The sequence below is a fragment of the Miscanthus floridulus genome, chromosome 8, assembly GCF_019320115.1.
Source record: "Miscanthus floridulus cultivar M001 chromosome 8, ASM1932011v1, whole genome shotgun sequence".
Lineage (NCBI taxonomy): Eukaryota > Viridiplantae > Streptophyta > Magnoliopsida > Poales > Poaceae > Miscanthus > Miscanthus floridulus.
The window spans coordinates 51,644,305-51,670,084 of NC_089587.1; the positions used below are offsets into that span (position 1 = coordinate 51,644,305).

Consider the following 25,780-nt stretch of genomic DNA (forward strand, 5'->3'; position numbering starts at 1 on the left):
AAATTTTGGGTTTCTTCCTTGAATGATATCCAATCAGTGTGCAATGTCCGATCTTTTTCTGCAATGATTTCGCGGTGTCTGGTCAATGTAAATGAAATCATGTTAAAGGAGTGGTCTTGAGTTATGAGGTTCACTCTGCATATATACTACCATGTTATGTACCTTTTGTTGTACAACTTTACCATCTTATATATGGACAGCATATTAACAGAATCAATTTGTATAATAGATTATTTATGCTACGTTTTGAGAGTGCTTAAACAATGTGTTGGTCACGAAGTATATTTGTTTTCGCACCATTGTGAAAACTGCGCCAGGTTCTGTATGCTCACAATGCATAAATGCATAATTCATAGCTCCAATTTTTTATGCATACTGTTAAGGTGTGGCATTTGACAATATAATAATCTGTGAAATATCCATTGAAGCTGTTGGCAACTAACCGACTGTGGCATGTTACAATATAATAATCTCTGAAATATCCATCAAAGAAGCTACTTGTAACTCTTTTTTAGATTACACAGTACAACGTAGATGCCCACGACGCATGCACACGGACGACAACAAATCCTTCGTGTTGGTGGCTTTGCCCCACCCCGTGGCAGCGGTCGACGGCCCCGGGCCCTTGCCTTTGCCTGGCCCCGCCCCGCCCTGCCCCGCGGCGGTCCCGACGCTCTGCAACAAGAACCGCATGATAGAGGGCTTCACTTCATCGTCGGAGTCGACGAGGTAAATGCGGTCACCTCGCACCAGGATCTAGCCCCCACTGCCGCCCAAGGAGGTGAACTGGACGCGCTCATTGCGCGGCTGGGTCTTGGTGTTGCAGTCGCACCTGCCACTAGACATTGCCACGTGGGCTGCGGCGATAAGGTTTGGGAGAGGGGAGGCGATGGGGTTTGGAAGAGGGAGACAATGCGGTTTGGGAGTGGAGACAGAGTGAGCGACGAGGGCCAAGGTATATTATACAATTATTTGTACCAGAGGCGGCTCCAAAGCCAGCCTATACGAAAGTTTCTTTAGAGGTGACTAGTGTCACAAGCCGCCTCTGAAAATATAATCATTTTCAGTGGTAACCAGTAAATCCAATCGCCTCTAAAGAACTGTTTGTAAAGGCCTGATTGAACGTCTTTGTCCAAAAATGACCCCGTTGTTGAAAACCATTTTGATTAGTTGTCCACATGGCAGAGCTAAGGGTGCGAGTCCGGTGCACGTGGGACGGCTGGAGTGAACCTTGGTTGCCCACGTCGGCAGAGATGGGAGCAAGGAATCCCTTGGTTTTACCTTGGATGTCCACGTCGGCAGAGATGGGAGCTTCTTGGAATCCGTTGATTTTAAACCACAGTACACAGGAACAGGTGCTTTCGAAAGATAAGCTAGCAACTTGGCACTTATTTCAGTTCCACAGCATTCAGACTGAGTTCACTTTTCAGTTTTCACGACGGACAAACTAAAGTTTACAGGAGAACTTTTCACCACCCTGTTGTGAACCTAACGTACACAAGATCAATCAATAGACCAACATGAAAGCAGAGACTAAAGATTCAAGCGGAGACAAATTTCATCGTCATGCAGAAACAACAAAAATAATAAAGCACACGGGCGTGCAATGCAAGCAGAGACGATATACTAACGTCTGAGTGCTTCCATGAAATTAAATTCAGCATGCAGATCGCCTTTTATTTCAGGAACGTGCGCATGCTCATTGGAAGCATCCTGTCATACTTGTCAAGGTCACACTCGTAGCGGGATGGCTCACCAAAGAAATCTGTGTCATCCCCGGAGTCGGAGTCGTTGAGGTACTCTTGAGAGCGGAGCCGGTTTCTATAGGAATCATACTCATCAGAATACCAAGGGCTATCGTCAATCACACACATCCTGATAGGTGTTTTAACCTCAAGGTCATAGTCAGTGGCGGAGCCAAGATGAGCATCTCAGGGGGGCTAATCAATAGAGATTTAGAACAAATGTCGAAAATTAATGGTGAAATCACGTTTTTTCTACAGTAATAACAAGCCAAAATCACCCTCACGGGGGGGGCTGCAGCCCCCCCCCCCCCCCCCCCCCCCGTGGATCCGCCAATGGTCATAGTCATCAGTGGGGTCATCAGGAAGCCTCAGCGTCTTGAGCTTGGCACACTTGAGGAGCAGAGTCTCATCCATGTCGACGCTGAAGCAATGGCGTATGTCAAGGGACTCCAGATGGGGACAGCTGTCCAAGATGGTTTCTAGGCCCTCATTGTTGATACCATTGCCAAAGAGCTGCAAGGCGCGTAGCCCATGCATACCTGCAATCCCTCCAACGTCCTTGTTCTTGTTCCAATCTCTAGTAACGTTGAAATCTTCATTGCTCAGTCTGAAGTGCTTCATCTGTGGGCATACTTCGCTAACAAACTTGTACACCTCATAACCACAAACGTCATCGCTCACAAAAAAAAAAAAACCACCAACGTTAGGTCATAGCGAGAGCTCGAGCTCCTCAAGCAGAGGGAGCCCTTTCACAGCCTCCGTAAGTCCTTCATTTGAGACAAGGTTGCAGGAAATAAGGCGAAGGCTCTTCAGACAAGGGGCCCTGCAAAATTAGCACAATGCCTTAAGATTAAGAATCAACGATCCAATGGCACCACAAAGTATTCAGAGAAAAGTTGTTCAGCACTACTAAACTTCTGTCAAAACGAAAATAAGTTTAGATATGCATGTATTCCTTTCGATGAACACATGGTATATTCTATATATAGGAATAGGATGACCTTTTTCCTATAATATAAACAATCATATAGTGTCCTGGTATGAGAAAACATTGCAGTGATGACACTTGACTATATTTTGGGACTATGCCAATATGTGCTATAAGCCTACAGCAGTTTCATCGAGCCAGTGATTTTGTGGTAATGGATGAACTATAAGCCTAACTCAGAATTTACATGTCAGGATACAAGATAAACAAATTTTCAGTTAGCTTCAGTGTAGAAATTAATTACAAACATAACTCTGAAGCATGTACCCATTCCAGAATTCAAAGATACTTTTTCAAATCTTGCTATAGCAGTGCATTTTTGCTTCAAAAGTTTCAGGGACTGTCATAAGATTATGACAATAAACTTTGCAGTTGTTACTGCTGAGGACAGACTTAGTAAACCATTCAAGCAGTAAAAATAACTAGACTTAGTATACCACTCAAGCCGTAAACATAACTAACATGTGAATGTAACAAAGTCGCCAGGATTACTGTAAGAGTTTAACAAACATACAGATATGTCTAGTTTTTGGATATGTCCCCACAATCCACCTTCTCTTCTGAAGCTATTGTGCTTTGTAGCACATAAATAAATCATATAATGAAGTTGAATATTGCTATACTCTAGGGTGGTATGTCATGAGGTACATCTTTTTCTTGCCCGTTCAACCTTGAAAGTGTATATACTAGGGATAGGTAGAAACGGCATTTGATAGTTGGCATCTTTGATGACAATTAATGAAAAAAAGGTGGAAAGGCTGGACGAAAACTACAAACAATGCTTAAATGTGTAGTTGTATCTAGGAGCGGTCTTTTCAATTTTGCAAAAACATATTACAGAATACAGACACATGATCAGTGTGTATGGCACTGGATCTGTATGAATCAGCCCTGCAAAATTTGTGACCACAGCACAAAGTCTGACATACTCTGAAATAGACCTGCAACAGACATTATTTGTAGATTTTTAAATTTAGAACCATTCCTAGCTGATACAATAACATTATTGGCCTAAGTCACAAATCTGAAAAGATAGAAAGCTGGCTAATTTGGACAACCAGATCAGACATGTCTAGAAAGAATAGACATATCAAAAAAGTTATGGACGAGATGAATAGACATATCAAAAATTGCAATCAAAACAACATGCAGCTAGTCGGCAAGCAACGAGATAGCTAGCAACCGAATCAAACGAAGAAGTGCAATATCGATCAAGCAGTAAATAAAATTTCTCAACAGGGGGACGATTCTCATTCTCACTGCTCAACGAGGTACATAAGGAAGCCGTTGACCCCGGCGTACTGCCCGCAGAACGCCTCCGCGCTGCGCCGCAGGGCCTCGCAGGCCATGCCGCCGCGGTTGAGCCTGCGCGCGATGCCCTCGTGCCCGCGCATGGTGATGCGGCGCCACAGCGAGGGCTCCTCCCGCGCGGCGCGGCGCCAGGAGTGGCACACGTGGTCCGCGGACATCAGGATGTCGATGTGGTCAAGGCGGTGGAAGATCGCCAGGAGCACGTCCGTTCCCAGGCCGCCCGCCCAGTCCGTCGTCGTCGCTGCCTCTCTCTGGCGGCGGCGCGCGCGCCCGCCGAGGCCGCGGGAAGGCATGGCTAGCGGACTGGTAGGATTGTGAAGGCATGACACCTCATGCAAACGCAAGTTTTGCGTGCAAGTCTTCCAGTCCGACCAGTCGTAAAGGGCTAACGGGCTAACGGCGCCGACCACTTCTTCCGCGTCCGATGATATGGGCTTTGGCTGCAGGTGATGGTTTGGGCCTTTATTTATTATTACTTTTGTTCTCTTCTCCCACTACTAGAGAACAGACTCTAGAACGATGTCCTAATTTAGCTTTAGCCTCGATACTTTTTGTCCCCGGGACTAGAGAGGCCTTTAGTCCCGGTTGGTGTCTCCAACCGGGACTAAAGGTCCCTGCCCCACGGCTACTGCGCTCGGCACAGTGGCAGGGGACCTTTAGTCCCGGTTGGAGACACCAACCGGGACTAAAGGTGGACCTTTACTCCCGGTTGGAGACATCAACCAGGACTAAAAGTCCTCCAACCTTTAGTCCCTGTTGGTAATACCAACCCAGACTAAAGGTAGACCCTTTAGTCCTGGTTGGTAACACCAACCCGGACTAAAGGACCCTTGAGTCTCGGTTGGTAGTGTTGTGTAGGTGGGGTGGTAAGCTACGCGCGAGGCAGTGCATGAGGTCTTGGGTTCAAATCTCACGGGACGCAGCGGTGGGAGGTATTATTTTTTTTAAAGCTGGGGGATCTTTAGTCCCGGTTGTGGCAAATCAGGACTAAAGAACAACACCTTTAGTCCCGGATTATTAGTCCCGGTTAAGAAACCAGAAGTAGAGCTAGTTCCCAATCAAGACTAAATCTCATTTCTGTAGTAGTGTCCTGGTCCAATGGATAGACATTACAGGTTGCAGGTGACGAGATGGTTGTCATCCGCGAAGGCACATCTGACGTGAACCAATATGGATTAGGAGCAGCTCAAATAAACGGTGTTTTTGGGAGGCATAAAGAAAATAATTAATCATTTTCTTTGTTTTCATGTTTTATTCTTTTTCGTTTTTCTATCTTTTCTTTTATTTTTCCTCTCTCTCTCTCTTTTCTTTTATGTTTTCTGTGGATTTTCTTATTTTTCATTTTTATTTTATTTTAAAAAAAATCCTCCTTTTCATTTTACTCTAATATTTTATTTTATTTTTTTATTCCATGAGATATGATTGTATTTGTGTGGGATATATCATATATCAAAAATATTTGACTTCGTTTCATTATAGAAATAATTTATGCATTTCTTATGTGTCGTACATCATATACAAAAACATTTGGCTTTACTTAGCTATAGAAATAATTTGTGTATTTGTGATGTGTCTTCTACATTTGTCTCAGTTAATCACGTACCAAAAACATTTAGCTTCGTTCAAATATAGAAATAATTTCTACATTTGAGGTGTGTCTTTCTGCATTTGTTTGGGTTGCATACTTACATCACATATAAAAACATTTGGCTTTTCGTAACTATAGAAATAATTTGTGGATTTCATATGTGTCTTCTACATTTGTTTGGGTTATACCATATGTCAAAATATTTGGCTTTGCTAAACTACATAAATATTTGTGCACTTGTAATATGTCTTCTGCATTTGTCTATGTTACACGTGTACCAAAGCATTTGGCTTTGCTTAAGGATATGAATAATTTATGCATACATGATGCGTCTTTTGCATTTGTCACGGTTATATCAATTGCTAAAACATTTGGTTTGCTTAAGTATAGAAACAATTTGTTTATTTGTGATGTCTTTTCTACATTTGTCTTACATCATGTACCAAAACAGTTAACTTTGCTTAACTATACAAATAATTTATACATTTGTGATGTGTCTTCTGCGTTTTGTTTCGATTACATTAGATACTCAAATATTTGGATTTGCCTAACTATAGAAATAATTGGTGCATTTGTGATGTGTCTTCTACATTTGTATGTGTTACACATCACATAACAAAATATTTGGCTTTCCTTAATTATAGAAATAATTTGTGCATTTGTATGTGTTACACATCACATAACAAAATATTTGGCTTTGCTTAACTACAGAAATAATTTATGCATTTGTTATGTGTCTTCTGCATTTGTTTGGGTTATATCGCGTTCCAAAACATTTGACTTTGCTTAACTATAGAAAGAACTTGTGCTTTTATGATGTGTCTTCATCATCAGTATCATCATCATTAGCCATTATGATCATCTATTATGTAAATGTTCCAAGGCCGCTCGTGGCCATGAGCACGACTGATATACCAGTTTTACACTCTGCAGAGGTTGTACACTTTCACTGTGAGTCGTGATATCCATATGCCCGGGTTAATTACTCCCAAAACACTTTCAAGGTGAGCAGGTAGGGTTCACTTTGGAGCCTTTCAAAGGTTCGTCTAACAAGTTAGGACCATTAGATTTATTCGGCAAACAGATGTAGAGCCCCCCTTTCCGATGGCATAATGACGCGCAGCCTATACACAGGGGGATAGAGGCCGCACTATACCCGATTCGGTAAGCCATTCTTACGCCAATAAAGGTAACCACTAATAAGCTAGAAAATGTCCTCATACTAAGCTAAAGTCAGAGCCATGTAACCCTCATAGCTGTATTGTAAGTTCCGGATGATCACTTACAGATAAGTCCTTAGGGAGAGAAATCTAGAGCTCCATAAAACAGCCCAATGCTCTAGCCCCCTTGTTCTATGTTGCTAAAAAGCATCTTTTAATGTTTATTGCATATTCTATTAGTCAAGTTACAAGATCATGGTTGTAGTTGGGCACTAGCATCATACTACCCAATGCAATAACCCAAATGTGTCAAGGAATAAGGTACAAAGTACTAGGGAATCCTTAGTGGTAATCAAGGTAAACACATACAGCATGAATTAAATGATTAAAGGTGTATAGGACAACAAGGAAGATCATATGCTATACTTGCCTTAAACTTAGATCCTTCTTCTATTGAATTGTAACCTTCAAAGGACTTCCTCTTGATCACCACGTAAAACTCACCGATTGGATAAGATCATTAAGCACCACACTAGCATCCGAACAAACATGCATAGCATTCAAACATAACTATATTAGAACAATACATCAATCAGTGAAAAAGAATTTGAAATCAAATCTATGTATTACTATGATCACACAGACACGAAAAGCACGCTAATCGGAGCTAGGATAAAAAAGATACATCTATCGATAGATTTACTTCGAAAAGAAACTATAGACTTTATTTATTTTAGCTATATAAAACATGTATAAGATACTTCAGAGAAATACCTTAATTGAGTTAAGACAAATTATACTTGATTTAGAAAAACAAGGTAAACTAATCGTATAATTGACCAAGGCGAAAAGCCTAAGTTACTTTTAATTAGAAAAATCCAATCACATAATCATTATTCAAGTTAGGATTTAAACCATAAAATTCCAGATCTCTTGACATGGAAAACATTGATACTAATGCGTAGATTATGTCATTGCGAATCTAACACAACTTGAATGGGTCAAATCAGAGCTAAAATAAGAAAGATATGAGTTAAATAAGGTTCAATGGCATTGATGTAAATTTCTGGACCTCATTTTTGAAATAAAATAAATGAAATATGGTTTTAAACGAGATCTGGACAGCGGCTCCTATTAGTTGAAAGCTCAGGGGGTTTTCCAAAAGAAAAACTGCTAAAACTGATTTATTTTTAATACAAAAGAATGGAGGGTTGATTTTCCAATAACCGGAGGACCTTTTTGCAAAATGACGTGGGCTGACGGCGCTGACCAAGTCAGCGGCTGCGTGGCGCGCAGCAACTGACTGGTGGCGGTGGTTCGCGTGCACTATGGCATGGACTAGCGGCGGTGGACTCCGTCCACGGTTCGCGGTGGACCGAAGGGGTATGAATTAACACGATCTAATATTGAGCGTTGATCGAAACAGGGGCGGCTACGGTGGTTTGGGCAAGATTGTCGCCCAGAGCAGAGAGCTCGGCGTAGTGGTCCATGCCCGGCAGTGAGGAGCTCGCGGGGGAAAACGGGGAAAAAAACTATGGGCCTCTGCTGCGCTAAAGAAAGGCACCGGAAGATAGAGAAGAAAACGGCGAATCCAACCAAGCATCTTACCGAGACGCGGAGCGGACGGAGGCGGCGCTGTGCTTGGCGAGGCGACGGCGAACGGCGACGCTAGGGTTGTGGCTCGGCGCGGCGATTTGGCGACTCAGCGAGGCGGCTGCGGCTCCGAGGCTCGGAATATGAGGTGACATGGCTTCGGTATTTATGGCCGGAAGTGACTTAGGACGCAAGGCAATAGGAGGAGCCGTGAGCGGCGCGGAGCAAACGGAGGCACGGCGGAGTCCGGGGCGGACACGCGCGACGAAGAAGATGGTGCCGACAGAGCGGGTCCACCGGTCAGCGAGAGAGGGAGCGGGTGCGTGGCTTCGCGCGCGGGCCTACGTGCCGGTGTGAGCCGGGCCACGAGGGAGAGAGGGGTAAGGGAGAGAGTCGAGCTAAGCAGGCCAGTTGAGGGATTGGGCCGGTGCGTGGCTTGGGCCAAGCGGGAAGAAGACGCTGGGCCGCGGGCTAGAAGAGAAGAGAGAGGATTTTCCATTTTTCAAATTCTTTTCTATTTTGTTTTCAAAACCAAATTCAATTATGAACCAAATCAAATTCGAATAGAGTTTCAAATATACTTTTCAACTCAAATAAAATGAGCAATTTTGGTAAGTTTTCCAAAATAAATTTTACAACTTTTTAAATTCTTTTATTTTCAAATTTTCTTTTTCTTTTCTTTTCTTTTATTTCAGAGCTCTTTTCAAACTTATTTTCAAAAGCGATTTGAATTCATTTTGAATTTTGGATTCAACCACTCATTGCAATAAAATCAAATGCACCGGCATGTATGCACATCCATGTTGCTACTCCTTATGATGAATTTTAATATAATGAAAAATATTATTTGTCCTATATTTCATGTGCACAAAAATTCATAAATAAACCATTTTAATCATATTTTCGAAAGTATAAATTTTAGGGTGTTACACACATGGACTCAAGGATGGCGCGCGAGTTATGTGAATCATGTACAAATGGGTCATAAAAAAGTAGGGATTCAAAATTGAAGGATATTATTGGAGTTGGATCTGAAAAGTAGGACCCTTAATAAACATAGAAAAGCCCTGAAATAAAAAAAAAATAGGAATTTATTTGGAGGCTTTGCTGAGGTTGATATAAGAGTACTGGTAGTGGACAAATGCCCCGCCACCAAGACATTGTCCCATCCAGATAAATCTACATGAGGTAGGTCATAATTTACTTTATATAAATGCCCTAGACTATGACCAGTCATTTCCACTTGTGAAAGATGAGCGCCGCAATATCACAGTAGCGTAGCATCCTGTACATCTCTATCATACACTGTACATATATAGCATCTCATCTCATGCGTAAGTGCAGCCAATAATAGACGAGCCAATAGCATTTTTTCTTTACAGTATTTTTTTCTTTACTAGCAGCCGAACAGGCTCCGGATAAAAGCTGGGCATTCTGTCCATAAGGGCAGGCAGCATTCAATGGCCCCTAGACGGTGACTCCCTTGCGATTTCCAGACCGTTCATCTCGGATCGCACGGCCATGGCCGTGGACACGTGGGCGGTGGCACGTGAGAGGCCACGTGAAGCTACCCCCACCGGGTTAACGTCGCTTGTACTATGCCGGCGGTCAGTTTCGGATGGCCAATCATATCGTCGTCAAGCCTGTGCAGATAAGATTTCAGAGCACACTCTCTATCTTGAAAGCTAGGAAATAAATAAATAAATATTTTATATGTGATGTGCATGCATGTTGTGACTTGTCAGCTAGTGATGCCTCTCTTTCAGCAGGCATATTGGCACATATATGGAAAGTTTCAATTGCTTTGTTATGTTTTTTTTCTGTATTACATCTATCCATTGTCAACACATGCCAATCCGCCAATTGTGTGATATAAGTGGCAGTATGATCAACAATGGATTAATCAGTTTCACTAGCTATAGCTAGGTTAAATCTAACTGAGACATCTTATCGCAAAAATAAAGAAGCTGCTTCTTCATCTACATAATTCAGTATTTGTGTCATTTTCACCATTACAAAAAAAGAAAGAAAAAGAGAGAACATTGCAAATTAAAGCTTTAACCTTCAAAAATAAACCTAGCAAGCAAAGCTCTACCATTCATTAAAGCAGAAGAGTCCCTTTCACTATCTTTTGCACAACTGTGACGTCCGAACCCTATGCCAATTAATTGTTACCGTTGATTATTTGCCATATATATCCTTCTGTTGGTCCCGCGACCATCTGATTTTTTATGTGAACAAACTGACCCGATAATTGTACAGCCAAGAGGAAGAAACTAAATATCATCGTACTGTTCACCACAGCATGCTTCCCACAATAACCATGTGTGCCTATCTTCTTTTTCTCTACAGGGTATAAATATGCATGTAACCTAATTAGCCATTTATTTTAGGAGGAATGTGTATTAGTACGCCATTTTGTTCATGGTGTATTTAACCAGCTAGCTTCAATTGATGCTAGCTAGTGTCAAGAATTGGAATTCTCTTAATGTTGCAAAATATCCTTATGACTGAAAAAGTTGAGCATCTTCACTTTTTGGGTATATAACTCTCCAACTTTGTTGTTTCTGTGTCGGCAAAAGGACCAGCAAACGCTTGTGTTTAGGTAGTATATATGTTTCGACTACTAGTTACTAGAAAAGACTTGGCATCTTCATCACTTTGGGAACAATGAAATTTTGCCCATTTGTTTGCACGTGGACATGTCGTGAGGAATCCTCTGCGCATGTATAATCTACCGGCAGTCACGTTCCTCTGTCTTTGTATATTTGTTATATGTGTGACATGATGACAGTAGTTAAAAAGTCTTATATACTACTCCCTCCATCCCAAATTCTAAAGTCTTTCTAACTTTCTTAGAGAATCAAAACATCTCAACTTTGACCAAATTTATATAATAAAATAATAACATTTAGGATACAAAATAAGTGTCAATAGATTCTTTATTAATTATATTTTCATAGTATACCTATTTGATGTCATAAATTTTTATAATTATCTTTATAATTTTGGTCAAACTCGAGATGTTTTGACTCTTCAAGAAAGTTGGAATAACTTATAATTTGGGACGGATGAAGTACCTATATATATGATAACTTCATCAATTCTACAATACGACGCCCCTACGGCCATCTTTAAAAAAAACACTTTTCGTCAGTTATTACTCCTATGCCCTTACGGACATATACACGCCGCAGCTGCCTTTTCCAAATGTGAACATAATCCAAACACTAAAATATAGGACGAAGATGAATTGAAACCATATCTATTATTAGATTACTTTTGAATTCCTAGAAACCAAACATGGGCCTTAGTGACTGTGATAATTTATTATTTCATAACTTTTTTTTTCATGCAGGTGTGAGCATATAACTATATACTCGGTACATGTACAATTACCTAATCTTGACAAAGGTAAAAATAAAAAGAGAGTACAATTTCCTACCATAAAGCTAACCACATGTGATAGGACCATCTGTGATAGGACCAAGGTAACAATAATAAGGAGAGGCTTTATTTGCTAAATAAGTGTAGCTTATTTAGTTGATCGTTTATGGGAGAACGTACTCCCTCCATTGTAAAAAAAATGCAATTCTAGGACTTATGTGTTGTCCATAGAATGCAACTCTAGTCTTGTGAGTAGGTGTGATGTATCCTAAAAAAAGTGTGCTCTATAGATGGATGATGGAATAAAGTTTATAGTTTTAATCATTTGCTTTTGTCTCATCAACACATGCATGTGGAGAATAAAACGAGTAGGATACATGTGTCTTTTTTGTTATATGCTAATTTTGTCTTTATATGTGATTACATTTTTTTAGGATAGAAAGAGTATCTATATATCTAGGACGTAAGTCCTAGACCTAACATGTGTACTCCCATTTTTTTCTAAATTTATTTTCATAACAAACGGCCCTATTCATTTAGGGTTATTACGGGCGTTCGTTTATATATAGGAGTCAGTGTCTAGGTCTCTTGTATTTCATAAAAGAAAAAAGAGAAAGAGATAGACTTATTTAATAATGTTGCTGTTGTTGTTTAGTGGACAGTTATGATGTACTGTAGCAGTTTAGTTAAATCAGCTGCAAGAAAAAAAAAATAGCAGAACAAAATGGAAGGAGAGAGTTGGGATCGGAGTACCTGGATTGATGTGGGCATGTATGTGGCGCTTGAATTGACCTATTACTACTCTAGCTGGTTAGTACCATTTTGAAACCACAAGCTTAGCTAGCCTCTTGCACCCCATAGGACCTATATATGTATATATAAGAATGATCAATATACTCGAGCATATGGGAGTAGAAACTGGCAAGTTTTGCATGGATGACTTGTGCACCCTATTTATACCACATCCCACTGCTTCATGAATCATGAGGTGCTTCACTCCCATTATTGCCCTGCAGCTGGCCTTCAAAACCTCTCAGTTTGTCTCTCTCTGAAAGATAGTTAGGAGAAGATGAGCTCGTCGATCAGCATGATGGAGGCAAGAATGCCTCCGGGGTTCAGGTTCCACCCCAGGGACGACGAGCTCGTGCTGGACTACCTCCTCCACAAGCTCTCCGGCCATGGCCATCGCGGCGGCGCTGCCATCGTCGACGTCGACCTCAACAAGTGCGAGCCATGGGACCTTCCAGGTCTGTACGTACTTACACTAGCTAGTTATACTGATAGCTACTCAACGATCCAGTGATTTTTTTTCTTCTCTTCTCATGCTCCGTACATCCACTATCAGCAAATTAAATCTAATTGATTGCAGAAATTAACAATACCAGTAGTTCTGCAAAAGGAAAAAAAAGAACAAAAAACTAATTCAGTAACAATACCAGTAGTTCTGCAAAAGGAAAAAAAAAACAACAAAAAACTAATTCAGTAGTTGTGCAAAAGGAAAATAATTTGCTTCGCCCGGGTTCGAACCGGAGACCTTTAGTGTGTTAGACTGACGTGATAGCCAACTACACCACGAAACCATCTGTGGAGCTTCACATATTTTTCTCCTATTGATTATATACAGAATCTGCGTGCGTGGGTGCGAAGGAGTGGTACTTCTTCAACCTGCGCGATCGCAAGTACGCGACGGGGCAGCGCACCAACCGCGCCACGCGCTCCGGCTACTGGAAGGCCACCGGCAAGGACCGCGCCATCGTCGCCGGCGGTGGCAACGATGCGTCGGCGGCAGTGGTGGGGATGCGCAAGACGCTGGTGTTCTACCGGGGCCGAGCGCCCAAGGGGAGGAAGACGGAGTGGGTCATGCACGAGTTCCGCCTCCACCCACACGCCGCGCCGTGCCTACCAGCTGCGGCAACGAAGGTAACCTAGATCTGCATATATTCTTGGAAGCCTGTATTTGGCTATCAGATAGACAATGAATAGTATTTTTCTCTCACGCCATACCAGCTTTCAGATCATGACTTATGAGTCAATCTAGCCGAAACGAACCGACTGCCATGCTTTCTTTTTTCCAAGGACTGTACCATAAGGCTGTCACAAACCTTAAAGTCGAGTAGTGGTGTTTTTTTTTAATTTAGTACAAAAAAAATAGCAGTGAGAGCGTTTGCTGTTTGTGGATTTTTAGAAAATGGTCTCCGAAGTTGTTTTGGGCAAGCTCTTACTCTTTGGCTCTATCCAAGCATGTAGTAGGTCTCATTCAACATTCTCCCATGACAAAACTACCTGCAAGTTGCCCACCCCAATTATTGTATATGCACGGTGCCATTATTCATGGTCTAGTCTCCCTATCCATTACTATCTTTCTGTCGATTCATGCCTACGTCACTGCAATGGTCCAATCCATAGTTGTTCAACTGATTCCATCAGATGAGCCACAGTGAATGGAGTAAATTAATGTACTGAACATTCCCTTGAAAACGATTTATTTGACTCTCTGTATGACTAATTCTTCTTTTACTCATGGTGCCAATTAAACAGTCAGGTCTGTAGTTTTGCTAATTTCCTCAAGTTACAAACTTCCAAGACAAAGTCCTTCAAGTAGCTTGTTGTAAATGATGTTATGTCAGTTCCATCAACATCACATAGTAGAGTAAATTATTGTGCTGAACATTCCCTTGAAAAGGATGTGATGACTCTCCAGTTCACTAATTCTTTACTTCAAATTGCCAAACATTTGTATGATTGCTTATTCCTCAACAAGTAACCAACTCCAGAAAATGAAACTATTCAACGCAACTTGTTACATAGGGTGGTTATGTTAGTTGCATTGCATCAACATTATGTATGACATCAGTCTACTGAATCAGCCTATCAGAATTCAGAATATTCTTGCCCTACCTAGGATAAGGATTTTACTGGATCCAGCCAAGATATATGTTCAATTTCAACAGGCCTCATATTTCCAGCCATATATCACTTGCAATTTCTATATGGACTATAACATAACATATCTCTGCAAAATTCAGGAGGACTGGGTGCTATGCAGGGTGTTCTACAAGAGCAGAACAACCACCCCAAGGCCAGCTTCTGAAGATGCCCAGGACGGCACCCCATCGGCTTGGCCAGAACTGCTGGCTGCCCTGCCGCTTGCACCCCTCGCTGACACCTACACCAACTACGGTGCCGCACCAAAGGTTTCAGAGCAGGTGTCCTGCTTCTCCGGTCTGCCGGCACTGCCGTTCAAGAGACCAGTGAGCCTTGAGGACCTTTTGGCGTTCGACACCTCCGAGAAGGAATCCATCAGGACAGTGATGAGCAGTGTCTCAAACAACAGTACTAGTTCAGTACTGGAGCTGACTCCAAATTGCAACTGGAACCAGGAAAATGGCATGTTACAGATGTGGCACCCCCTTGGGATATGAGATAGATCTGTGTTGTTTGCTGGATAGTGGTTGTGAAATGCTGTCCTACTGGAGGTCTGGAGTGTTAGTACTGAGTGTACATGCAGATTAAGGGCCTGTTTGGTTCATCTAGTAGCTACTAAATTTAGTAGCTTTTAGTCACTTTAGTAACTTTTTAACCAAACGCTATGACTAAAAGCTACTAAAATGGCTTTAGTCCTCTCTAGTGACTCTGGAGTTACTAAAAGTGACTAAACCGTTTAGTAGCTCGAACCAAACACCCCCTAAATTTGACTAGTATGCAGATTACAGATTAGATTATTCATTATTGGACTAATGGCTTGGCGTAGTATTTGTACATAGGATTGCTAATGAAGGAACCGTGTCCTTATTTCTTGTTCGGTTGTTCCTGTTTCTCTATTCTCCAAATATGTTTCTATGTGCAGATGAACGTGAATAAATGATATTTTGCTACCAAGTCGCTGCAAGGTATGGATTCTCCAAGTACACACACTTAATAGCCCCTTTCCCCCAAAAAAACGCTATGAATAGTCTTGTATGGGTTTTTGCTGAGATAAATTTCAGGTTTCTTATTCTTATTCTTACCACAATCAGGTTTAAGGGATGGATATGCACCTCATAAACTTCAGATAATCGGTGAAAGACAAATATTTACATTGTAATGAAGTGTGAAGAAACTCAGGGAGTTGCTAAATTTTCAGGCTCTAAGTTCTGATGCACTCTCACCTTCCTTCCATTCTTTGCATTGAGATGTTCTCACGTTCAGTTCAAACTTTTCTATGAATCCATACGTGTTTCATAGGTAAATTTCGTCTTCTGAATGGCACTTGCTGGAAGGCACAAGACATGCGAATCCAGGCGCAAAGGTAGTACTCCGTACTATCCAAAGCGGTAAACTTAGTCCAGATCACTTTGATAAACTGGCACTGCTAGCATTTTTGCAAGAATTCAAGGTGATCAGACTGAAAAGATAAAAGACAGATTCTGGAAAAACTGAATATGGTAGAAACCCTAATGATTCAATATATGTACTACTAACACAGATGAGTAAAGCATATTCAATCCTCGTTTCACTCCAATGGTTTCATTTCAAGTATATACAAAAAAAAAATGAAATAACAAACAAACATAATCAACAGAAGCGATGCAGTATTTTTTAGCATCGCAGCATCCACAAAAATAATTCTCCATCTCTCTCTCCCCCTTTAATCTACGATATTTTTTGTATACAAGTTTTTTTTTATCACAGAGACCTCTCTGTGTTTGCTTCTGATGATGTTAAAGGTTCAGTCGTGGCAAAGGATCTCAATGTGGTAGAGTCTGCATTGCTTGGTCTCTGATCGTTGTTTCCATTGAGGTATGGGTCGCCGATCAGGGCTGGTTTGGTGACCCTGTCCATGGAGACTTCTCTCCTGTCAGCATTAGGACAATGTTGGCCATGTTTGGACGCAGTTTCATCGCATCTTGGGTGCATAGTAGACCAACCTTCAAGAAACGACATGCCTCTTCAACGTTCATGTCCTCCCCTACTTCAGCATCTATGATCTCCTCTAGTTTTCTTTGCTCATAGTATGCCCATGTCTGCAAGAGCACCCACAAAACTTTCAAATTCAGGAACACCCAGCTAAGTGAGCTTGACCACAGAGAAAAAAATATATCTTGAGTGTTTGTACTTGGAACGTCATTCATTTTTAAGGTATATTTTACTTTATTTGGATACATGACAAGGCGAGCTACAACCATATGACTCTTTAGGTTTAGCTACAAAAGACGTTTGGTAGCTGACCGAATATAAATGACAGACTATAAATACAATAGTTACAGTTAATTCATCAAATACCAAATACTAAACAATATTAGGTCTGGTTAATCTATATCCTGTGGAAGTCATCAAATCCCTGTGTTCCAAGCAGGCCCTAAATGATAACTTCAGCATTGGAAAGCTAACTAAACTGAGAACCTCAAACTGAAGCGTAGGCTTACAAAGTATGACAGCGCTTACCCTCTCAAGCAGAAATTGATCTCCATGAGGCAATCTACTATTGTGGTTACATCTACCAGTAACAATTTCCAGTAGCACAACACCAAAACTATAGATATCTGATTTCTTTGTCACTTGTCCCCTGACAGCATATTCAGGAGCCAGGTATCCTCTGAAAAGGAACAAAAAAAAAACAATGCAGATAAGAACTAAATATATTGTACACAATAATTCATTCAAACATCCAAAGCAAGGTTATGCTTACATTGTTCCTGCAACCTTAGTGCTCACATGAGTTGCATTGGGCGGGAGGAGCCTTGCCAACCCAAAATCAGAAATCTTTGGGGTAAGATCCTTGTCAAGAAGAATATTGCTTTGCCTTTATATCTCGATGAATTATAGGGGGGCAAATTTCCTCGTGAAGATAAGCAAGCCCACGAGCAACACCTACAGCAATTTTGACACGGGCACTCCAATTGAATCAGATGTTGCTCCGGCCTGAACCTGCAATACCATATGAGTACACATATCACATATCTACTAGAAAATTGACTTGTTAAAGGAATAAAGTTGGTAAGCATGTCGCCTAGAAGTGTATATGAAAGACTATTGTTCTCAAGATAATTGTACACAAGAATCCTATGAGACCCTTCGGCACAGCAACCAACGAAGGTAATTAGGTTTTCATGTACGATATCTGAAATTGCTGTAAGTTCAGTTACAAACTCTCGGATACCCTGCCTTGAACTAGCAGAAAGGACCTTCACCACGACAATTGTTCCATCTTTAAGCTTTCCCTGATCAAATAGGGTAAAGCTTAAATAAGACAATTCGATACAATAGACATTAAACCTGATTGAAGTGGCCAACTATGAAAATTACCCTGAAAACGGAGCCAAAACCGCCCTCACCGATCTTATTTGCCCCACTAAAATCATGTGTAGCTTTCCTCATCTCACGATAGGAAAAAATCTTCACCTTGCTTCCTCCTGGCACAGCCAGAACATAAATGTAAATGTATCAGGAGTTTTTCTTTTCTAGACAGAAGATTTTATAATTCAGATGTATTATACAAAAATGCTCACCTTCATTTTCAGTATTTTGTTTCATGCCTGTCCCACACATAAAACAGGAGGCCATTTTTTTTGAAAATTGAATATAGTTGATGCCCCCAGAATTGAATGACCTCTGAGCTCCTGAGAAATAAGTGGTCTTGGGTCAAGTTTGAAATTTGAGAGAGAGGTACAACATTAGATGTAAAAGGGTGTGTGTATGTGTGTGGCTGTATGGGGTTTCTAAACCCACTCCTTTATTCTTCTTAATATAATGATACGCAGCTCTCCTGCGTGTTCGAGAAAAAAAAAACTCCTGAGAAATAGACAGAGGGGCATAAGAAAAGTAACAGAGATGATAGCATACAATTAATCAGTCTCAATGTAACAACCCAATGGTCCCTCGTGATCATTATTGTGTAATCATAGATAGGCCCACTTACTGGTACACGTTCACTGTGAAAAACACTTAATTATGTATATAAATAAGAGACCTGATGCACCCATGTGCAGATTTGACTCTACCTATCACATTATTAGCTCTGTTAAATCAATTAGTGTTTATTCTGGAGTTAAACGGTCAACTTGCTAAGCTAATATAAAACATGTCTAGTGGGGTAAGGGAATATATAGTCCTGAAATCACATGAAAACAGAACAAGGTTGATGCAACTTGAAAAAAAAAACAGAGAACAACCTGTGTTGACATGAGCTTTAATAACAACGAAAGTAAGCATTGGCACAACTGGCAGACATATTCTTCGCACACCACCAGTTTTACACTGAGAAAATGGATAAGGTCGACTTGATTTTACAGAAAACAAAATAGTGCATTCTTATTTTCACCAAAAGTTGATATTTTCATGAACTTTCTGTGTTCCTCTCATGACAGTATGAAAAATTCTGGTGGAAGGCTGTGGATGAAGCTTTGCTCTAGGCGCTTAGTTTCTTTGGTCCTGTGCTATCTTAGCGTTGGTAGCTTTTCCTGCTTCTTTCTGGATGAACTGTAAAGTCCAGGTGGACAAATTTGGCAATCCTTGCACTGTAAACGACTCTGTTGGTCTTTTGGTGTTAATTGAAAGGCCGGGGCATGGGCCCTTAAACTCATAAAAAAACAGTATGAAAAATTTCCACTTCCTTTATGTTAGTGTTTGATTGCGAAATAAAACTAAATTAGATAGTCCATATTTGACAATTCCTAGTCAAAACAGTGAAGTAACAACATTCCTATCCACCCACCGTAGATACCCAGCCATTCGCACGGTACTTTCCTCCTTTATACAAAGACAATGCATTTCGCTTCCTTTGGGATGCAAAATGGAAGAAGTATTACATAAACAAAGAAAGTGAAAGTAGTAACCAATCTACCGATGTCAAACTGCATTCACAGATCCAACCCACCTAAACTAGACTAGGCGCGGAGGCGCCAATCAAGAATTTAGCTAATCAGTGCAACAGGGTTGCACACACAAGGGCAATGTAATAAAAGTTAGTGAAGAAATTTCAGAAAGATGTCCCCCTGACGTTTATTTTTGCAGAGGCAAGCCACCGTACGGACTCCACCTCAAACATTCCCAAGAATTTATAAATAAGATCATCAAGCAATCCGCTCGAATGAGACAACCAATCCAGATCAATAGATCACCTGAAACCTCATTTACGGAAGTCGCCAAACCCAGCAGCGCCCGAAAGGGCGAATGCCGACGCACATCGCTACAGTCTCGTTGGCGGCGCCGCAACAAAAGAGCGTCTTTTAACACCAAAAGGAGGGGGGGAGGGCAAAGCAGCTTGATCTTTGGAGCCTAGAAGCCCAAGAACCAAGAAAAGAAGCTTAGATCCTCAGCACCCGACCCCAAGAACCAAGAACTGACAACTCACCTGATACTGGCGCGCTGCCGGCCTCAATGCCGGCGCCCAAGAACCCGCGGCGCGTTCCCTCGCCGGTGAGGATTGGGGAGACACGGCCAGTCGGCCACACAAAGAGAGAGAGACGAAGAACAGAGGTACAGGTACTAGATGAGCTTTGTGTGGTAAGTCGGCAAATCATCCAGCCATCTGACTTCCCCTTCCGTTTATAAATTCTCTCTCCCGCTAAACTGAACGGTTGAACTCTGAGGGCCTGTTTGGAACGGAGGAATACAAAACATAGGAATGGTAAAAAACTCAGGAACAAGAAAACACAGGAATTGAATGAATGGGTAAAACAGAGGATTGGAAAAACACATGAATTTCATAGGAGTTGTGTTTGGAACATAGGAATTGAAATATCTCAGGAATTTGAGGAGCTAGAAATAAATCTAAGTGCTTAGACTAATGCACATTATTCTTTCTTATAATTAGAGATTAGTAGAGATCAGACCAAGTAGGTCCAACAAATGGAGTGGACCCACATGCCAGTTGTGGTTTCCTTTGCTCTCATCCACTCATTTCTTGTCTTTTTTTAATGCCTCGTTTCTTATCCTCTCGTCTCAGAGATGAGAATAAGATGGCAGCAAGCCAACAGCAAATCCTTTTGCCTCTCCATGATTGCTGCTCATTTCTTGCATCTCTTACCTTGAGCCTCTTACGCGTGAGTGACGGCTGCTGTTTGCAAGCCGTGGCCGTGGCCACTGCTCCTCCTGGCTTGTCCGTGAGCGGCGTGGCGGCGGCGGCACTGATGCTGTACAACCAGCGCGGGGAGACAATGTGGCCGGGCATCCAGCCAAGCGCGGGAAGGAGCTACTGGCGCGCAGCGGTCTGCCGTTGGCTCCGGATGCGATTGGGGAGGAAGATGCAAGCAAACAAGGTACTACTAATGAGGCTCCTCAACTGATATTAACAAGGTCGTAAGTCCATCCTTCACGCGCAGGAAATTTTCCAACGGATCGAGGTGGATGTTTTATTTCCTCTACTTTGCATAGGAAAGGAAGCCTTTCCAGAGGAAAGGGATGACGGATTCCTCCATTCCAAACACAGGGTGACGTAAGCAAAATGAAGGAATCTCATTCCTTTAAAATTCCTATGGAAAAACTCCAATCCAAACAGGCCCTGAAGTCAGAACATGTCACAGGGGACACAGCAGGGCACGAGACGTCTTCTTATTAGACGTATTTTTCATCGTTTGCTTTTCTGTCACGTGGGCCATAGGCCAGTGTCATGTAACCGGTATACAAATGCCAGAACTCTGTAAAAGAAACACATTGAAAAAAAAGTAAACACGAACATGCTAAGGCAGGGGCTTACCTCGCCAGCGTTCCTCCCTGATCTGTGCTATTTATAGTGCTCGCGTCGACAGCTTGACACCGGCGGCCACGGGTGTTATAGTGGTATCAGAGACGGTTTATCCTCGGCCTCCGCTCTCGATTCCGCTCAGCTTCGATCTTCGATTCGTAATTCCGGTCGGTGGGTTGATCTCCACCCCGCATCCTTGTGGTGTGGGTGAGAGGTCCCGTAAATCCCTCCTTTGGTTGAATCGGGTCAGCTAGCGGCGTCGAGTTCATCTAATCCGAGATCCACAAACTTTCCATCCACCCACCCCACCTCCTCCATAGATACTTGGATCCGCTGCAGTTCCTGCCCTCCATCTGTGTCGCGGCACTGCAACGGGTTTCTCTTCGTCCACAATCGACTGCGAGCGGGCGCCATCACCACCCGTTCGTCGGCGGTTCCATCCTCTACGGCACGATTCTCGACTGGGGGACTACATCAACAACTTGGTTCGGTGGCGTGAACCCTTTGAGACTTTCTCCAACTTCTCACTCCATTTCCTTCTAGCACGCTTGAATTAGTGGTGAGGGTTGCGAGGCGCTTGTTCTCGTGTAAAATTCCGTAGCCAACTGGTTCAATTGCGGTGTGGTGGCGTTCGGAGGGGAAGTGTCCATCGACTTGGGTTGCGGGACATTTGTTTCCGTGTAAAATTCCTCGGTCGAGCCTCACTTCCAGGCGGCAGTGATTAGTTGTTGTGTGGAGCAGTCAATAGGGGAGGTGTGAACCGAACCTGTTGTTCCACCAGTTTCAGTCACGGCTCCGTCTAAGCCTTCCCATCCTAAACCATCCAAGCAGACCCAAATTCTGTTGGATCAGATGTTGAAGAGCGCTGATGATGACTAGTCCAAGTGGGACCAGGTGATGGATCATTTCGATCTCTTGTTCAATCGTATGACGGATATGGGTATCGTCCAACAAGAGATGAAAACTCAAATTGAGTTAAACAACGCAAAGGTTGACAAGTGTTCTACAGATCAACAGTTCATTGCCCAGCAAGTTAGAGCTAATGGCCAGGCAGTAGCTCAACTGACCCTGTGGTAGTTTGAGGAGGAGAAAAGCTCTACCGGTCATGGTTCATCGTCCCTGGTGTACGATGATGAAGAAGAGCACTTCCAGAACATGTTTGCCAAGGACAAGAACATTCAGAAACCTGAGCAGCCTAAGTATCACAGTTCCAAACTGGAGCAAGACAAGGGAGAAGGGGTACCTCATCATGCTCTGCCTAAAATGTTTTTTCCCAAGTTTGATGGCCTTCATCCCAAAATCTGGATTGACAATTGCTGCAATTACTTCTCTATCTATAATGTGCCTGAGAGACTTTGGGTGTCTTCTGCCACCATGCATCTAGAGGGCAATGCTGCCAAGTGGTACCAAGCCTATAAACAGACACATACTAAGATCTCTTGGGTCACCTTTTGCTTGGCTGTGGAACAGCAATTTGGAGCTGATGATTATAGAAATGCCCTCACTGAGTTGATTGATCTCAAGCGGTCAGGCACTGTGGAAGACTAACTACTAAGTTTGAGCAATTGCAGTTTGATATTACTATACATAGCTGTCATTATGATGATCTTTCTTCACCTCCCACTATGTCAGTGGTCTCAAAGATGACATTAGGGCCGTGGTTGAGCCTCAGGTACCAACAACTGTACACAGAGCTGCTATTATAGCCAGGATTCAGCAAAAGGTGCTTGATAGAGGAAAAAACAAGTACCAGAAGGCTCCTATTCTTCCCAAGCCAACCCCACACCACAGAATTGAGACCAAACCACAACCAGTTTCTGGTACTCTATGGAGGGATAGACAGCTGAGGGACTACAGAAAAGCTAATGGATTGTGCTACACTTGTGGGGAGAAATTTGAACCAGGACATATTGAGGTCTGTCCCAAGAGAGCCAAACCACACAGCAATGCTCTAGTGGTCAATGACTTAGATAGAGAACTCAGTGATGATGTTCTCAATCAATTAGCAATCGAGGATGCTTTACCAGACCAATTTTGTCAATTGTCCCTCAATGCATTGACCAGCACTAATACAAGCAGTAGTATTAAACTGAAAACTAGGGTCAATAACAAGATTATGCTTACTCTATTGGACAGTGGCAATTCTCATAGCTTTGTAAGTGCCCAGTTCACCCAACTAGCTGGCCTACCAACTGTGCCGATGTCCCCTCACAAAGTAAAACTTGCAAATGGGGAGTGGATAGTGGCTGATCAAATGGTCAAGCAATTGGAATGGTATTGTCAGGGTCATACACTGGTTGCTGATATGATAGTACTGGATATGCACCCCTATGACGCTATTCTGGGTTTTGATTGGTTGCAGCGCCACAGTCCAATGCAGTGTGATTGGCAACTTAAAACTCTTGAATTCAAGGTGAATGGACGGCTAGTGAAATTGCAAGGCATCAATCCACCACCTCTACAGCTAACAGCTATATTTGCAACTAAAGTCTACAATTCCACCAAAGGCAATGATGTTTGGGCCTTTGTCTTAGTGGACCAGATCCCACAACACCAGATCCAGCCTACCAATTCCACTATCCTTCCATCATCTATACAACAGGTGTTGACACGGTATGAGGATGTTTTCTTTGATCCACAGACCTTACCACCACAAAGGTCTTATGATCACTCAATTCCTTTGCTTCCTGGTTCCATTCCTGTAAATTCAAAACCCTATCATTACTCTCCCCACCATAAATCAGAGATAGAAAGGCAGGTTCAACAGTTACTCCAAGCTGGATTAATTTGCCATAGCCACAGCCCCTTTGCTTCTCCCGTCCTACTTGTTAAGAAGAAAGATGGAACATGGAGGTTTTGTGTAGATTACAGGAAACTCAATGCCCTCACTATAAAGAATAGGTTTCCAATGCCTATAATAGAGGAGATACTGGATGAGTTGGGCGGTGCCAAATTCTTCACAAAATTGGATATGAGGTCTGGTTACCATTAGGTCAGAATGCTTCCAGAGGATGAGCACAAGACAACATTTAAGACACATCACAGCCACTACTAGTTTAAGGTGATGCCTTTTGGACTCACTAATGCACCTACCACTTTCCAGTGTATCATGAATCAAATCATTTAGCCTTTCCTCAAAAAATTTGTGTTGGTCTTTCTAGATGATATATTGATATATAGCACCACTTTAGAAGATCATGCTAGTCATCTTGAGCAAGTGTTGGCCACCCTTAGACAGCATTAGTTGTACTTGAAATCTTCTAAATGTACTTTTGCTCAAGATAGTCTAGAATATTTGGGTCACATAATCTCTTCTCAAGGTGTGGCCACTGATAAAAACAAGATCACTGTTATGCTACATTGGCCAGTACCTACTACAGTCACTGAGCTGAGAGCTTTTCTGGGACTCACTGGATATTATAGGAGGTTTGTTAAACATTATGGACTACTTACTAAACCTCTTACTCAGTTGCTCAAATGTAAGCAGTTTGCCTGGTCTGAAATAGCTCAGCAGGCCTTTGATGAGCTCAAAATGGCCATGACCAGAACTCCTGTCTTGGGCCTTCCAGATTTCACACAACCATTTACTCTAGAAACTAATGCTTGTTGTAAGTGCAATCAAGCCCTATTGTGGGTTTTGGCATTGATGGCCACCAAATTAGAGGACTAATGAGATTTATCAAGATGACAAGCAGGGAATCAAAAAATGAGGATGATGTATAGGTTGCAGGTGTCCTAAGTACAAAAGGTGGCCAGACCTAGCTCAAAGGAAGTTTAAATTCTTTTATATTTTGAAATTGAGTTTAAGGAAAGCCGTACTATTAAGAGGGATTTTAGGACCGTTGGTCAACTGTTGAACCAGATGCTAAAATTCATAGATTTACATCCTCTCACCTAGTCAAAATAGCTAGCCAAATTTTATATCATCTTACCTGTTTTGGCTAGGGCGGCAGTGCCGCCCTTAACTGGCCGTTGGGCTCGAGGGGTACTTATACCCTTTAGGCTCGGCCCACAATGGTCATCTTCTTCACTCAGTCATTCTGCTCGAAACAAGATAGAACCAAAAGCTCACCTCTCTCCTCCATTGTTGCTCCTCCATCCCTCAAGAAAATCCTTGATTCCAGCCATCAAAACTTGAGAGAAAAGGCAGCAAAACTCGATTGGAGAGTAGATCCACTGATTCCCAAAGTCTAAGAGCATTTGGTTCATGTTTGGCCGGCGGTTCTAGGGTTTGTTACTCTTGGAGCTTGCTCCAAGCCGGCTAGGCATCGCCCTTGTGCTTGCCAACCCATGTGGTAGCTTTGGGAGGTTTGTAACCTCATTCAAAAGCTAAGAAATCACCTC

General features: G+C 42.2%; 3 protein-coding genes, 1 long non-coding RNA gene and 1 pseudogene across 4 annotated transcripts; 1 reads left to right on the top strand and 4 right to left on the bottom strand.

The window, feature by feature from the left end:
• Positions 1-1,676: 1,676 nt before the first annotated feature.
• On the bottom strand, positions 1,677-2,366 carry LOC136469057 (putative F-box/LRR-repeat protein 23). The gene is made up of 2 exons (XM_066467393.1): positions 2,137-2,366; positions 1,677-1,821 (listed from the first exon to the last, which is right to left on the bottom strand). Exons 1-2 carry the CDS (start codon positions 2,364-2,366, stop codon positions 1,677-1,679), a joined length of 375 nt encoding a protein of 124 aa, XP_066323490.1.
• LOC136472006 (F-box protein SKIP19-like) lies at positions 2,067-4,404 on the bottom strand. Its single transcript, XM_066469752.1, has 2 exons — positions 3,994-4,404; positions 2,067-2,568 (listed from the first exon to the last, which is right to left on the bottom strand). The coding sequence occupies exons 1-2, from the start codon at positions 4,335-4,337 to the stop codon at positions 2,454-2,456; spliced, it is 459 nt and encodes a 152-aa protein (XP_066325849.1). The 5' UTR covers positions 4,338-4,404; the 3' UTR covers positions 2,067-2,453.
• A 5,206-nt stretch (positions 4,405-9,610) lies between these two features.
• On the bottom strand, positions 9,611-12,835 carry LOC136476375 (uncharacterized). The gene is made up of 3 exons (XR_010763555.1): positions 12,733-12,835; positions 12,526-12,636; positions 9,611-10,028 (listed from the first exon to the last, which is right to left on the bottom strand). It is a non-coding gene; the product is annotated as an uncharacterized lncRNA (long non-coding RNA).
• LOC136476374 (NAC domain-containing protein 21/22-like) lies at positions 12,672-15,569 on the top strand. The gene is made up of 3 exons (XM_066474188.1): positions 12,672-13,019; positions 13,397-13,692; positions 14,799-15,569. Exons 1-3 carry the CDS (start codon positions 12,842-12,844, stop codon positions 15,192-15,194), a joined length of 870 nt encoding a protein of 289 aa, XP_066330285.1. The 5' UTR covers positions 12,672-12,841; the 3' UTR covers positions 15,195-15,569.
• A 641-nt stretch (positions 15,570-16,210) lies between these two features.
• LOC136476373 (cold-responsive protein kinase 1-like) lies at positions 16,211-20,923 on the bottom strand (annotated as a pseudogene).
• Between the last annotated feature and the right edge of the window lie 4,857 nt (positions 20,924-25,780).

Excerpts from the sequence above, each read along its gene's own strand:
- LOC136469057 (XM_066467393.1), bottom strand. The coding sequence starts at position 2,366 with ATGAAGCACTTCAGACTGAGCAATGAAGATTTCAACGTTACTAGAGAT. Across the intron at positions 1,822-2,136 it reads GATGAGACTCTGCTCCTCAA|AAACCGGCTCCGCTCTCAAG; the intron begins GTGTGCCAAGCT and ends TGATTCCTATAG.
- LOC136472006 (XM_066469752.1), bottom strand. The coding sequence starts at position 4,337 with ATGCCTTCCCGCGGCCTCGGCGGGCGCGCGCGCCGCCGCCAGAGAGAG. Across the intron at positions 2,569-3,993 it reads CTTATGTACCTCGTTGAGCA|GGCCCCTTGTCTGAAGAGCC; the intron begins GTGAGAATGAGA and ends CTAATTTTGCAG.
- LOC136476374 (XM_066474188.1), top strand. The coding sequence starts at position 12,842 with ATGAGCTCGTCGATCAGCATGATGGAGGCAAGAATGCCTCCGGGGTTC. Across the intron at positions 13,020-13,396 it reads CGAGCCATGGGACCTTCCAG|AATCTGCGTGCGTGGGTGCG; the intron begins GTCTGTACGTAC and ends GATTATATACAG. Across the intron at positions 13,693-14,798 it reads TACCAGCTGCGGCAACGAAG|GAGGACTGGGTGCTATGCAG; the intron begins GTAACCTAGATC and ends TGCAAAATTCAG.